We start from the raw sequence: 13,920 nt of genomic DNA on the forward strand, positions 1-13,920 counted from the left end.
TGAGAAAGAGGGAACCCTGACAGTAAAGGGGGCCATTCCCTGAAGGCCTGAGGTTAATGGGCCGCTCACAGTGGCAATATGAGAAGGGGGCCATTACCTTGTACACTTAATGTGTATTAGCCCCTGACGGTAAAGGGGCCCTCGGTCTGCAGGCCTAAGTGAAAGGGCCCTTCACCTATAGGACTAAAGAGGAGGGGCCCCTGACAGTGTACAGTAAAGTGGAGGCCTGAGGTGAAGGGGCCTCTTACAGTGCTTAGTTATAGGGCCTCTTTACAATGACCTAGCTCTCCCCCTTGACACTGGCGGCACTCTCCCTATGGTATGGTAAACAAACCACCTACGCTCTGTCCACAGACCCTACTCCACTATCCCCCCTATTTGATAACCTGGCGCTCCCAGCCTACAACGCACAGGGACACTGTGGCTACTATGTGAGAACACAGTGGCCCACCGCACGACAATTCGTCCACCCCACCACAGGACAATTTCGTCCGCAACAAGACCCACAATCCCCCACCTCGACTGACTGGTTATCCATGCTGTCTCTGTCACAACTTAGCAAAACTCTACATCTCTCTGGACAGATCCACAGACCACTCACACCTTTCGAGGATATGTGTAGTCTCTCTCAGACCCCCAAACACCCCCTCTCTCTAATTTACAAAGAAATAACAATGGCACACCTCATTCACTCACACACAAATCATCTATCTCCGGGTTTACACAAGAGAAGAACTACAAACTTCTATCTCGGTGGTACAGGGATCCAGTCACAGTACGCAAAATGTATCCCAATACCTCAGACGTTTTCTGGCGCTGTCACAGAGGAAATGGCTCCTACCTCCATGCGTGGTGGGAATGCGACGAGTTCGCCCTTTCTGGAACCAGGTTTTTGACATATACAATACTTGATTTGATTGTAGCCGTATTAGTGCAATTGTGACAGAGCAAATTGAGTACTGTCCGTGATACTTTTTTTATTTGCACTAACATACAATTTTTCAGGACAAGGTTTTGGGGTATGTCCCCTTCTTGAAAGTCCAAGCAGTACTGCCTGGACTTTCAAGAAGGGGACATACCCCGAAAGCTTGTCCTGAAAAATTGTATGTTAGTGCAAATAAAAAAAAAAAGTATCACTGACAGTACTCAATTTTCTCTGACATATACAATGATATATATAATAGCTCTCTCGTTCCCTCCCCTAAGGGGGCCCTCCTATCCATCCTACCAGGTCCAATTAACCCCCATAAAAAGTGCCTTCTCAGATTCTTTCTATCCGCAGCTCGCCATGGCATAACGCAGCATTGGAAAACAGGATCCCATCGGTAGATTAATAGACATCGCAAATGACACCATGCTTATGGAGGAGCTGCAGGCAAAGATGGGGATACTTGGGACAAGCACATGAAATTATAGTACATCTGGCTTCACCACTCATCCTCTGACCCCCTTCCTTAACAGGATTTCTGCTTAGGGAGCAAGCCCGATTTCATACAGATACATATTATATAATATTGATTACCCTCCACTAAGACCATCCAATGCACTCGGGTCCCCAATTCTGAGAGCTACGTCACCTTCCCAAGGTTTGAGATACCTGATATCAGAAATTTACCTTATATATACTGCTAAGTTCTCCTCCCCCTCTCTCCCCAATCCTACCCCCTTCTTTTCCTTCTCCTATACCCCCCTTCGACTGTTAGCTCATGAGTTATATATTATTACCTATAACCAAAGTAATATAGATGTTGCATTGTGTTATTAAGAACTGGTTCAAGCACTTATACAACTGTTTACAATGTTTGGTATGTCGTGCGGTATATATATACCACTACCCCCCCTCCCTTTTTTTTCTTCATTCTGTACCCCCCTTTGCTCTCGTTTTTTCCCTTTTGGAAATCGATAAAAACATATTCAAACTTTAACCTGCTGGTCCCTGCCGAGATATACTATACGATACACTATATGACAATTTCTAGATTGACTCTGGTATGGTGATACTATGTTTGTTTTCATATGGTTATCTCTATTGCTGCCCTGTATCAGGGTGAAAAACTTCTCAAATATGTGTTATATAATGACCTAAAAAATTATAGTTTGGGTTGTCCGGATCTAATACTGGATTGTTTGTTGTCTCAATTAATCATTTATGGACAAAAAGGAAAAATGTATCTGTGTATAGCTGTTTGAATTCTAGTTGGGTTGAAACTAAATGTTGGCGGACGTGACGGGAGAGCAGGTCCATACAAGAAGGCGCAAAAGAAAGACATGAAATAGCGAAAGGTGAGGGAAAAAAGGGAGAGGAAGGGAGGTGAGGGGAAGGAAAGAAGGGGAGGAGAAGGAGATAGGACATGAAATCACCTTTTGCCATTTCATGTCTTTCTTTTACGTAATAGTTGGTTGTGTTAGGTGGTGTGAGCGTTGTTTAAACCAAACCCCATGTTTTGTTTTTAACATGTCATGTCAACAATGTGAATTTTAAACATAAAAGTTTATTTTGTACTTCATTGCTATGGATGTGCCTTTAAAGTCCATTTCTCCTTCTCTTGAATACAATGTGCATTTATTATTTTCTTACTTTGGAGCCTGCAAAGTATTGCACCCATGATCAGTGGATCACAAGTGCAATGTCAGGCTTCTGCAGACACTAATGACAGCTGTCTGCCTGTATTCCATATGCACCTTTAGGCTCCTTTCACATGGGCTTGTCTGTTTGATGGACTCAGCTTGCTCAGCGGGGGATTGCTCCATTGATCCCCGCTGAGCAGGCGGATCACAGGTCCGTCTCCACTCACTGTACAGAGATGGATCTGTCAGAGTCCCGCTCTCCTCTATGGGGAGATCAGATAAAAACGTACCGTCTGTCCGTTTTCATCCAATCTGATACGCCAGACGGATGGAAAATAGGGTAACCATCTGTCTGGATTTGGCAGACAGGATCAGATAGCAATGGATGCCAGCAAACATGTCACCACTGACATCCGCTACCCCACAGGGGTGAATGGAGTGTCTGATCAGGTCCGCCTGAAAAACTGACAGATGATCGGAAAGCCTGTGTGAAAGGGCCCTTAGTAACATGGTACTAAAGCTGAGCTTATCCCTGAGAGAGCTTACAGTCTAAAGACCCTGTCTCACATATATAGATGCGCACACACTGACTCACAGGGTAGAGCCCCACCTGCCCACACAGACAGGGAAGGTGAGGGTGTAGAGACACTGACAGCGGCTACTGTGCAGGTGAAGGATTTTGGAGCTGCCATCACACTACTCAGGAGTGAGAAGAGGGCTGACATTACAGGGGGGTGGTAAGGGACCGGAGGTGTTGGGGTGCCATTGGAGCACTGGATTAGTGCCCCCTGTACCAAAACTGGCAGTAAATAGGAACCTGAATGGAGGACTTCACAGGCTATAAAGGACAATAGACTGTCAGTGCACGTTAGAGGGGGTTTAAAAATTGGGGCTTTAATATACAGTAGCATGTTGACGATTGGAATAAGCTAATAATAATAATAATAATAATAGTAGATATTTTTTTTTTTTTCAAAAAATTTTGTATATTTTTATTTGTTTAGCAACAAATAAAAACCCCAGGTGTGATTAAATACCACCAAAAGAAAGCTCCATTTGTGTGAAAAAAATGATAAAAATGTCATTTGCAGACAGTGTAGCATGATCGCGCAATTGTCATTCAAAGTGCGACAGCGCTGAAAGCTAAAAATTGGTCTGGTCAGGAGGGGGGTTTAAGTGCCCAGTAAGCAAGTGGTTAATATACAGTAGCATGTTGACGATTGGAAAAAGATAATAATAATAATAATAATAGATGGATGCTAATAATAGTATAAATACATCTAAAGTGTAAGGGCCCATACTGAGTGCTATTGGAGGAGATAGAGGCTTACTCTTTAATCCTGAGAAAGAGAGCCCCCCCCCCCCATCCAGGGGCGGACTGACAAAACTCAGGGCCCCTGGACCAAATAAAGCAAGGGCCCCTTGTCAGGCCACCGCCCCTACATTTTCACATTCAACAATAACCAAAATACAGGAAGTGAAGCAGGCAGCTTTACTGGGACCTGGAGGGGGGTCTCTCTCTAATAGAGGCCCTCTCTGTGTCCATTAGAGAGTCCTTTAGAAAGTTTCCCCTCCAGGCCCCATTAGAGACTACAACAGAGTCTAATGGGACCTGGAGGGGGGTCTCTCTCAAACAGTGTCCATTGGAGAGTCTCTGTTAGAGAAAGACCCCCCTTCAGAACCCATTACAGACTACAAAGGACCATAATGGGACCTGAAGGGGTGTCTCTCTCAAAGAGAGGTGCCGCTTTCAGTGTCCATTAGAGAGTCTCTCTTAGAAAGAGCCCCCTCCAGGCACCATGAGAGACTACAAAGGAGTCTAATGGGACTTGGAGGGGGCCTCTTTCTAACAGAGTGTACAGTAAACACCTTCATTGACACTGGTCCTCAGGGGACCACCCCACCATGTGCCCTGACTCTCACCCCTGCCCCAACCTCTCACAAAGTAGAAATAAAATTGGCGCTGTGTAGCGCTCCTCTTACCTTACCTATGGGTACTGTAGCTGTGGCTGCTCCTGCATCCTCTGTGGCTGGCTCTTGTGGGTGGCTGGCAGACTCCCTGCTGTGGGTGGGTGGCTGGCACCCTGCTGTGGCTGGGTGCCTGGCACCCTGCTGTGGCTGGGTGCCTGGCTAGCTCCCGCATCCTCTGTAGCTGGATCCTGTGGGTGGCTGGCTCCCTGCTGTGGGTGCCTGGCTGGCTCCTGCATCCTCTGTGGCTGGCTGGCTCCTGTGGGTGGGACTCCTGTGGGGGGCACTCAACAGGAGGGAGGGGCCAAGAGCGCCGGCGAGGGATCCAAGAAGAGGAGGATCCAGGCTTCTTTGTGCAAAACCACTGCACAGAGCAGGTAAGCATAACCTGTTTGTTAATTTTAAAGAAAAAAAAAGAAAAACAAGACTTTAGTATCACTTTAATTTGCATGCTAAGCTTTTTTATGACGGAAGAAACACTCTGGTGTCATCGATGGGGCGTCCAGTCAAAATCTTTTAAGTTTTTTTATTTTTTATTATTTTGTATGGAATGGGGAAGCATTAGAATGCCTGTCAGATTTTTACTGCAGTAATTCTATGATATCCTAAGCAGACCCGGTCACCAGACTGTTCATTGCAGCAACAATTAACCCAAAAGATTATATGTACATTTAACATTATTTATTCATATTATTTACCTGTCAAATTTTTCCTTGTGTAGACTTCCAAAAACCCTGAGACTGCTGCTGGTTGCCGACATGTTGGACACTGTCATCCTCTGATGAAGTCACGTGATGTGACGATACGCGTCAGGATTGGAGCACGGGAACTGTCACAGACTGACGATAGGATACAAGCTCGGTGCTCGTGGATGTTTTTTACTATAGCCTTCTGCTAAATGTAAGTGTACCATGTTGTTTTTAACCTAATAAACTGATTTATATATGGGATCACGCTATGTGCACTCTCTTCCAACACTCCACATATATTCATCCCATTGTGACGAGTATTGAGGAAATGGGGACAGTTTGAAAACACCCTTTTGAGGTATACGAACTCGGCATTTGTTGGATTGACGCCCACACTCATTTTACAAAAACCATCCTGCACACCCACCACCCAAATCGCCTGAACTACTGGATGGGACCCTTGCCTGCTGGGTATTTGTTTTTGGATTACAAGCTGCTGTCTTGCAGCAGTAAGGTGAGCTGCTTGCGAGCACAGAGGTGTCCCCACTGAAGACTTTTTTTCCCTTTCCTGTGGCTTGTGGACTTGCCTTTTTGGAACTGATGGCTCATTGTTTGAGCACTTTGTACTACAAGGTGGTGGGACTGTTCACCATTTATTTACTTGGAGTCACTAATAAGAATTTGCTGAGTTACCACATATGTGCTAGTATGATACTAGCCCTTTTGCAATGAGATTTCTTTTTTTTTTTTCGTTTCAGTATTTACAATATTCTTTATGTGCTAGTATGATACTAGCCCTCATACACATGGACTTTTTTTGATTTATATATTATTATTTGGTTCAATATATTTTTTTTTTTGTACCCACACTGTATTTGTCACTCATTTTATAGCTTTTTATACGTTTTAGGCAATTTTGTTTCCTCAGTCTATTCGGATTTAGTGCCCATGAGACCGCACTTTATTACATTTCATTATACTGTTATATTTTGTATAATTTTTTCATTTTGCCTTTTTGGAACTGGTAAATCATTGTTTGAGCACTTTGTACTACTAGGTGGTGGGATTGTTCACCATTTATTTATTTACTTGGAGTCACCAATAAGTATTTGGTGAGTTATCACATATGTGATAGTATGATACTAGCCCTTTTGCACTGAGAACTTTCTTTTCTTTTGTTTCAGTATTTACAATATTTTTCATGTGCTAGTATGATACTAGCCCTGATGCTTATATTTTTTTTAATACATTTTTTAATTTTTTCACTCACCTCTCTATACATTTGAGCTACCCCCTTCCCCTTCCTCTTTCCCCCTTCCCCATTTTCTCACAGCGCAATCACCACTCACTTTATTCATACCACTTTTGTCTGTTTGGATCAGCCATTTAGGTGTTGCAGCAGTGCCCCTTAGCATAGGTATTTCTGACAGCGCAGGACTTTCTTCATCATTTAGCAGCCCCAGCTGATTTAGCGCGGTCATTCTAGTGACCTATAACAGTGGTTTTTAACCTTCTTGATATGGAGGGGCCTCAAATGCAGCCCTTGACAATGCCAAAGAACAGCACATACAAATCAAAGAATATTCGGTGTCAGAGACAACAGACACAACAAGATATAGTCAGAGACTATGGGCATGATACAAGAGTTGATCAGAGACCTGAGACATGATATACGATTTGGTCAGACACTGCAGACATGGCACAAGAGCCAGTTAGAGACTGTGGACATGGCACAAGAGCCGGTTAGAGACTGTAGACATGGCACAAGAGCCGGTTAGAGACTGTGGACATGGCATAAGAGATGGTCAGAGACCTTGAATATGCACCACTAGACTGTCAGACTGCGAACTTGCTACTGAGCCATTGAAGACTGTGGACATGCTTCAGGAGACAATAATAGACTGGAGACATATTACACGAGACTGCTAGAAATCTCTGCTAAAACAGGGCAATGGGAAAACAGATCAGTGTCTGCAGGGGCCCTGAGGGCTGCACAAAAAGTGCCAAAGGGCCACAGGTTGGGCACCAGGGATATATAGTATTCACCTTCGCTCCTCTCCTGGCTGCAGTATAAAGGGTTATGTGGGGAGGTGAGGGGAGGGGTGGGGGAGCTGGACCAGCACAGGCAATAATTAGACGCTCCCAAAGAATGCCTTGCAAGGAGGGAAGAGCTGTGGTAGGGATTAACTCTCTGCATTTGTCACATTGCAAATGAATGCACGTTATTAATAAAAAGTATAAACGCTGCAAATAAACATTTACAATACTTGATTTTTGGTGCTTTTACCTGCATATGTTGGTGACAGGGTCTCACAGCTTCTAAAAAAGATCTCGAAAAAACAAAGTGTCCACTGTAGTCACATTCGAGGTTCTTAAATTATTCAGCTTCATCTGAACAGTATAAAGAAGTTCTCCACTATTGCATTGGGTGTAGAAAAAACCTGCAGTAAGACCCCTTTTATACTGCTGGCGTGGCCGTCTCAACAGTAAAGCGCTGCTAGTTTTAGCGGCGCTTTACCATTTTTAAATTTTGCTAGCGGCCGAGGAAAGGGTTAAAAGTGCCTGCAAATTGCTTTGCAGGCACTTTGGCAGCACTGGCCATTGATTTCAATGGCAGGGGTGGTTTAGGAGTGGTGTATACACTGCTCCCGCACTGCCCCAAAGACGCTGCATGCAGGACTTTTTTTTTGGTCCTGCAAGCGCACCGCCCCAGTGTGAAAGCACTGGCTTTCACACTGCGGAGCATTGAGAGGCGCTTTTCAAGCGCTATTTTTTGCGCTAAAACGCCTGAAAAGCGCCTTCAGTGTGAAAGGGGTCTGAGCCTCTGCCATTCCTGACAGGTAAGGGGTGTCTTGTGAGAGAAGAGAACAGAACTTCTTTTGTATGCAATCCAAAATGTCATTTTCTTTTTAACTTCCTATTAAAGTAGAATTCCAGGGTAATACTAAGCTTAAAACTGCATCCACCCCCTCTAACACCTATACCTATACCCTGTAAAAGGCAGATTCATATACTAACCTATTTTCAGGGTGCTCTAGTCTGGTCCCTCTATTGGCTCTTCTTTCTCAGCTAGCAGTAGCTTGAGGGGAGAGGGGGGTGCGCCAACATTGGATGGCCCACAGTAAGCCTATGGACATACCTCCCAACATTCTGAGATGGGAAAGAGGGAAACCTATTAGCAAAAGTATTATGTAGGCATAGGACACACCACCTACCACGCCCCCTTAAAGGAGAATTGTACAAAAAAAAGGATTGGTTAAACCCATAAGTACATTTTTTTACCACTACCATTACTTTATACTGGCCTTCGGAATTTAGAAATGTAGCAATTTAGAAACTGGATGAAAGGTTTAGCACTATAAAACACTTAAGGTAGTTTATAGGTGTTAGAAGGGTGGTGGGAGCAGGTTTAGGCTTAGTTAGTATTACCCCAAAGTTTTACTTTAACCCTTTGCAGCCATCATGAGAAGGCCTTTTAAACATTCATAATGCGAGTGGCATTACATGGGCTTCCCAGTCAGGTTATCACTGTGATTCCCGCAATGATGTGATCAAAAGCCAACTCCACCTGCTTCAGATCATGACCAGGAGCTGTCTGTGATAGCCAAGTCTCTATTCTGGTGTACACAGCACAAATAGGTGGTGCCTGCTGTACGCATATGTGTGGCAGCTCAGGCTAAAAGCACAATAGCGCCTGCAAACCGCCCCAGTGTGAAAGGGGCCTTAAGGACCAGGCCTCTTTTTTAGATGTGTTGTTTGCAAGTTAAAAACATCTACTTAAACTCCCAAACATAAAAAATTTTTTCCTAACACCCTAAAGAATAAAATGGCGGTCGTTGCAATACTGTTTGTCACACCATATTTGCACAGCGGTCTTACAAGCGCACTTATTTTTAAAAAATACACTTTTTTGAATTTAAAAATAAGACAACAGTAAAATTAGCCTAAATTTTTTCATATTGTGAAAGATAATGTTACGCCGAATAAATTGATACCCAATATGTCACGCTTCAAAATTGCGCCCGCCCGTGGAATGGTGACAAACTTTTACCCTTAAAAATCTCCATAGGCGACGTTTAAAAAAATTCGACAGGTTGCATGTTTTGAATTACAGAGGAGGTCTAGGGCTAGAATTATTGCTCTCGCTTCTACCGATCGCGGCGATACCTCACATGTGTGGTTTGAACACCGTTTTCATATGCGGGCGCTATTCACGTATGCTTTTGCTTCTGCACACGAGCTTGGCGGGACGGGGCGCGGTTAAAATTTTTTTTTTAAATTTATTTTACCTTTAATTTTTTATTTTTACACTGTTTAAAAAAAAAAAATTGTGTCACTTTTATTCCTATTACAAGGAATGTAAACATCCCTTGTAATAGAAAAAAAGCAAGACAGAACCTCTTAAATATGATATCTGGGGTCAAAAAGACCTCAGATCTCATATTTACACTAAAATGCAATAAATAAAAAAAAATTGTCATTTAAAACAATTATTTAAAAAAAAATGGACCTTTAAGAGCTATGGGCGGAAGTGACGTTCTGACGTCACTTCCGCCCTGCAATGTCATGGAGACGGGTGGGGGCCATCTTCCCCTCACTCGTCTCCATGCACAGTCACAGAGAGGACCGGATCGTCTCCAATGCTGCCGACGGCTCCGGTAAGCGGCGGAGGGCCCCGGAGTGCGGCGGGAGGGGGGGGGACCTCTTTACCGCTACCAATAAAAGTGATCTTGTGGCGAATCCGCCACAGAGACCACTTTCATCTTGTAGTGGACCGCCAGCCGAACACGAGGATACCGGGGTTATGTCAGCTAGTTGCTGCCATAACAACGATATACGTCCTCAGAGTGAGGCTGTATATATCTGCGTTCGGCGGTCCGGAAGTGGTTAAACCATTTTTTGTCACATATGAAAAAATATACAATGAACATTTGAAAGTTGACATATTCACATATACGAGTCATGAATACCCGAACATATTACTCCAAGAATAAAAATAGAATCATGACTTATCAATCATATACATTTCTTATTATATCCCATTCACATATAACCTTAAACACATGTATACATATAACATGGAAAATTAAATTAAAAAATAGAATAATAACTAAAAAAACAAAAAAAAAAACCCTTAACCACTGGGCACTTAAACCCCCTTCCTAACCAGACTGATTTTCAGCTTTCGGTGCTCTCACATTTTGAATGACAATTACTCAGTCATGGAACACTGTACCCATATGAAATTTTTGTCCTCTTTTTCACACAAATAGAGCTTTCTTTTGGTGGTATTTAATCACCGTTGGGTTTTTTATTTTTTTGCGCTATAAATTAAAAAAGCCCAAAAATTCTGTAAAAAAATGCATTTTTCTTTGTGTCTGTTATAAAATTTTGCAAATTAGTCATTTTTATTCATAACTTTTGGCTAAAATTTATACTGCTACATATCTTTGGTAAAAAAAACAAAAACAAAATGGGTGTATATTATTTGGTCTGTGTGAAAGTTATAGAGTCTACAATCTATGGTGCCAATCTCTTAAAATTGATCACACCTAAAGTACGGCCTATCTCATTTCTTGAGACCCTAACAAGCCAGGAAAGTACAAATACCCCCAAATAAGCAATATGTAACAGAAAAAACAGATTACCGTGCTTCACAAACAAATAGAAACACCAAAAGCTGCAGTTCCAATTTGTGAGGCTTACACAAATAAGTAAATGGAAAATAGATGAAAAAATGGATCTGTGCATGATGAAGGAAAACCTTCATCATGCACAGATCCATTTTTTCATCTTTTTGGGTCCTCTTTGCTGATTATCCATTTACCCACTGGACGGAGCCATCCTGCCTGTCTCCCCCCCATGGTGAGGTCTGATCAGGACGCCTTCATCGAATGGACATCTGATTCCATTACAAGCTGATTTAAAGCTTGCTTTTGGTAAACGTGTAATCCTTCTGGTGGTGGATTCCTCACAGGGTGTATTTGATGGGTCCTATTGCACCTATTACTGGATATTATTTGGGTTCTTTTGGACTTTTATTTTTCAACTGGGACTAATTTCTATTTTGATTTTATGTTTTTTGATCACTTCAGTGTTACTTATTTATCCTTCAAGGATATTTGTCTTATTATTTTCATATTATTGTCACATCAATTTAATTTGTTTTTAGCGCAGTTCACATTTTTAATTTACCCCCCAAATAACCCCTTTTTGAAAAGTAGACATTCCAAGGCATTTAGTAAGAGGCATGGTGAGTTTTTGAAGTTGTAATTTTTTCCCACATTTCTTTGCAAAACAAGATTTTTTTTATTTTTTTTTTTTTTTTTTTTTTTTTTTACACAAAGTTGTCCATTTATACAATATTTCTAACACATAGCATGTACATACCAAAAATTACACCCCCAAAATAGATTCTCCTTCTCCTCCTGAGAATAGTGATACCACATGTAGGGGACTTTTCCACAGCCTGGCCACATACAGAGGCCCAACATGCAGGGAACACCATCAGGTGTTCTAGGGGCATACATTTTTCATCCAATCCAATCTTCCAGACAGATGGAAAATAGGGTCACTATACGTCTGGATTTGGCAGACAGGATCAGATCGGATAGCAGTGGATGTCAGCAGACATGTCACCGCTGACATTTGCTGCCCCATAGGGATGAATGGAGTGTCTGATCAGGTCCGCCTGAAAAATTGAAAGACAGACCTGATCAGAAAGCCCGTGTGAAAGAGCCCTTAGTAACATGGTACCAAAGCTGAGCTTATCCATGAGAGAGCTTACAGTCTAAAGACCTTGGGGGAGATTTACTAAAACTGGTGCACTCAGAATCTGGTGCAGCTGTGCATGGTAGCCAATCAGCTTCTAACTTCAGCTTGTTCAATTAAGGTTTGACAATAAAACCTGGAAGCTGATTGGTTCTATGCAGATCTGCATCAGATTTTGCACTCTCTGTCTAGCTTTAGTACATCTCCCCCCATTTATCACATATATAGATGCCCACACACTGACTCACAGGGTAGAGCCCCACCTGCCCACACAGACAGGGAAGGTGAGGGTGTAGAGACACTGACAGCGGCTACTCTGCAGGTGAAGGATTTTGGAGCTGCCATCACACTACTCAGGAGTGAGAAGAGGACTGACATCATTACAGGGGGTGGCAAGGGACTGGAGGTGTTGGGGGTGACATTGGAGCACTGGAATAGTGCCCCCCTTACCAAAACTGGCAATAAATAGGAACCTGAATGGAGGACTTCACAGGGTATAAAGGACAATAGACTGTCAGTGCACATTAGAGAGGGTTTAAAAATTGGGGCTTTAATATACAGTAGCATGTTGATGATTGGAATAAGCTAATAATAATAATAATAATAGTAGATGGATACTAATAATAATATAAATAACTCATTATAATCTATTATTATTCACTTCCATTATTATCTATCAATAGCTTCTATTATTATCATTTGTTATGAGCTAGTCTTATATCTATCATTATTAATAGAGAATACAGATAATGACAGGGTCTCTTTCATGCTGAATATATAAATGATCAGATTGGGGATTTACCTCTCCTTACTGTCAATGACACATGGCATTTATTTTTCTTACAACACAAAGCAATCTCCTGCGCTCGCTCGGGTGCCCGGTAAGCTGAGTAAGTGGAGCAGCCAACCCCTTTAGCAAAGTAAGTGGAATGTCGCAGGTCTTGCTGCCCTCCTCAGAATAATGAGTATCCTTTATAGCTGAAACATACAAAAAGAACAGGAGGGCGCACCGACCTTGTGAATTACCAAAGATAACATTTATTAATAAAATAACAAAAGAATATACTCACAAACGAGCTTTAAAACAAGGCTTATCAATGCTCCAACAATAGCGAGCAGTATCTCTAGACGCAGCCTGGACCAGCTATTTGGAGATACCAGATGGCATCACAAGCGGCTTACGCGTTATGAGGGCGAGCCCTCTTCCTCAGAACCATAACAATGGTAGTTTGACCACCTCTGGTATCCCCTTAATGTACCCACAGTCACATGCATGGGTGCACGCCCACCAGAGTCTACCACACCTACACGAGTAGGCTCCGCCTACCATATCCATCCATCACATGTTGCAGACAGTGTACTGCTGTCGATATCCCATCACCATCCCTGGGCATGACATTACAGCATAGCATGGCTTGCATACAGCTGTCATCTGCTGTGTCCCCATACAATACCGGAATTTTATTGCCATATGTTTAATATATATTTTTAGTTGTATAAAGAAAGAGTACACTCACCACACTCGGCATGCTCCAAACAGTGCAGCTTAACTTCTGATGCTAATATCAACTGCCATCAACTGCCGCTACTGTGCCCCATCAATTTCCGCTACTGTGCCCCATCAATTGCTGCCAGAGGGCATCGCCCAGGAGTTGGGACTTACCCCTTTTTTAACGCTTACTGTTAGATAGGTCAATTTGGTTGTCTGCAAGCTGGTGGTAAGTAGACTTTGGCTTTTTCCTGGGCATTCCCCAGACACTTGTTGGTACCTTTTTTAGCCTCCCAATGCTGCTTACTGCGATAGCCAGCTATAAATGAGAGTGGTGGCAAGCTTTTGTTATCACGTGAGTGTTTGTATTGGTCCAGTAGTGCACCAACACCTTTGCAGCCATTGTGCTATTGCTGGGTGCTTGGTGTGCTCCTG

General features: G+C 42.8%; 1 protein-coding gene across 1 annotated transcript in view; it reads left to right on the top strand.

Moving 5' to 3' along the window:
• LOC141144582 (serine/threonine-protein kinase ULK4-like) overlaps window positions 1–5,608 on the top strand; it is a 417,575-nt gene extending 411,967 nt beyond the window's left edge. The window contains exon 9 of the mRNA XM_073630407.1: window positions 5,258–5,608. Coding sequence (XP_073486508.1) covers window positions 5,258–5,318 — 61 coding nt within the window. The 3' untranslated portion in view covers window positions 5,319–5,608. The remainder of the gene's footprint in view (window positions 1–5,257) is intronic.
• Window positions 5,609–13,920: the final 8,312 nt, after the last annotated feature.

Source organism: Aquarana catesbeiana, linkage group LG05 (assembly GCF_042186555.1).
Source record: "Aquarana catesbeiana isolate 2022-GZ linkage group LG05, ASM4218655v1, whole genome shotgun sequence".
In the NCBI taxonomy this organism is placed as follows: domain Eukaryota; kingdom Metazoa; phylum Chordata; class Amphibia; order Anura; family Ranidae; genus Aquarana; species Aquarana catesbeiana.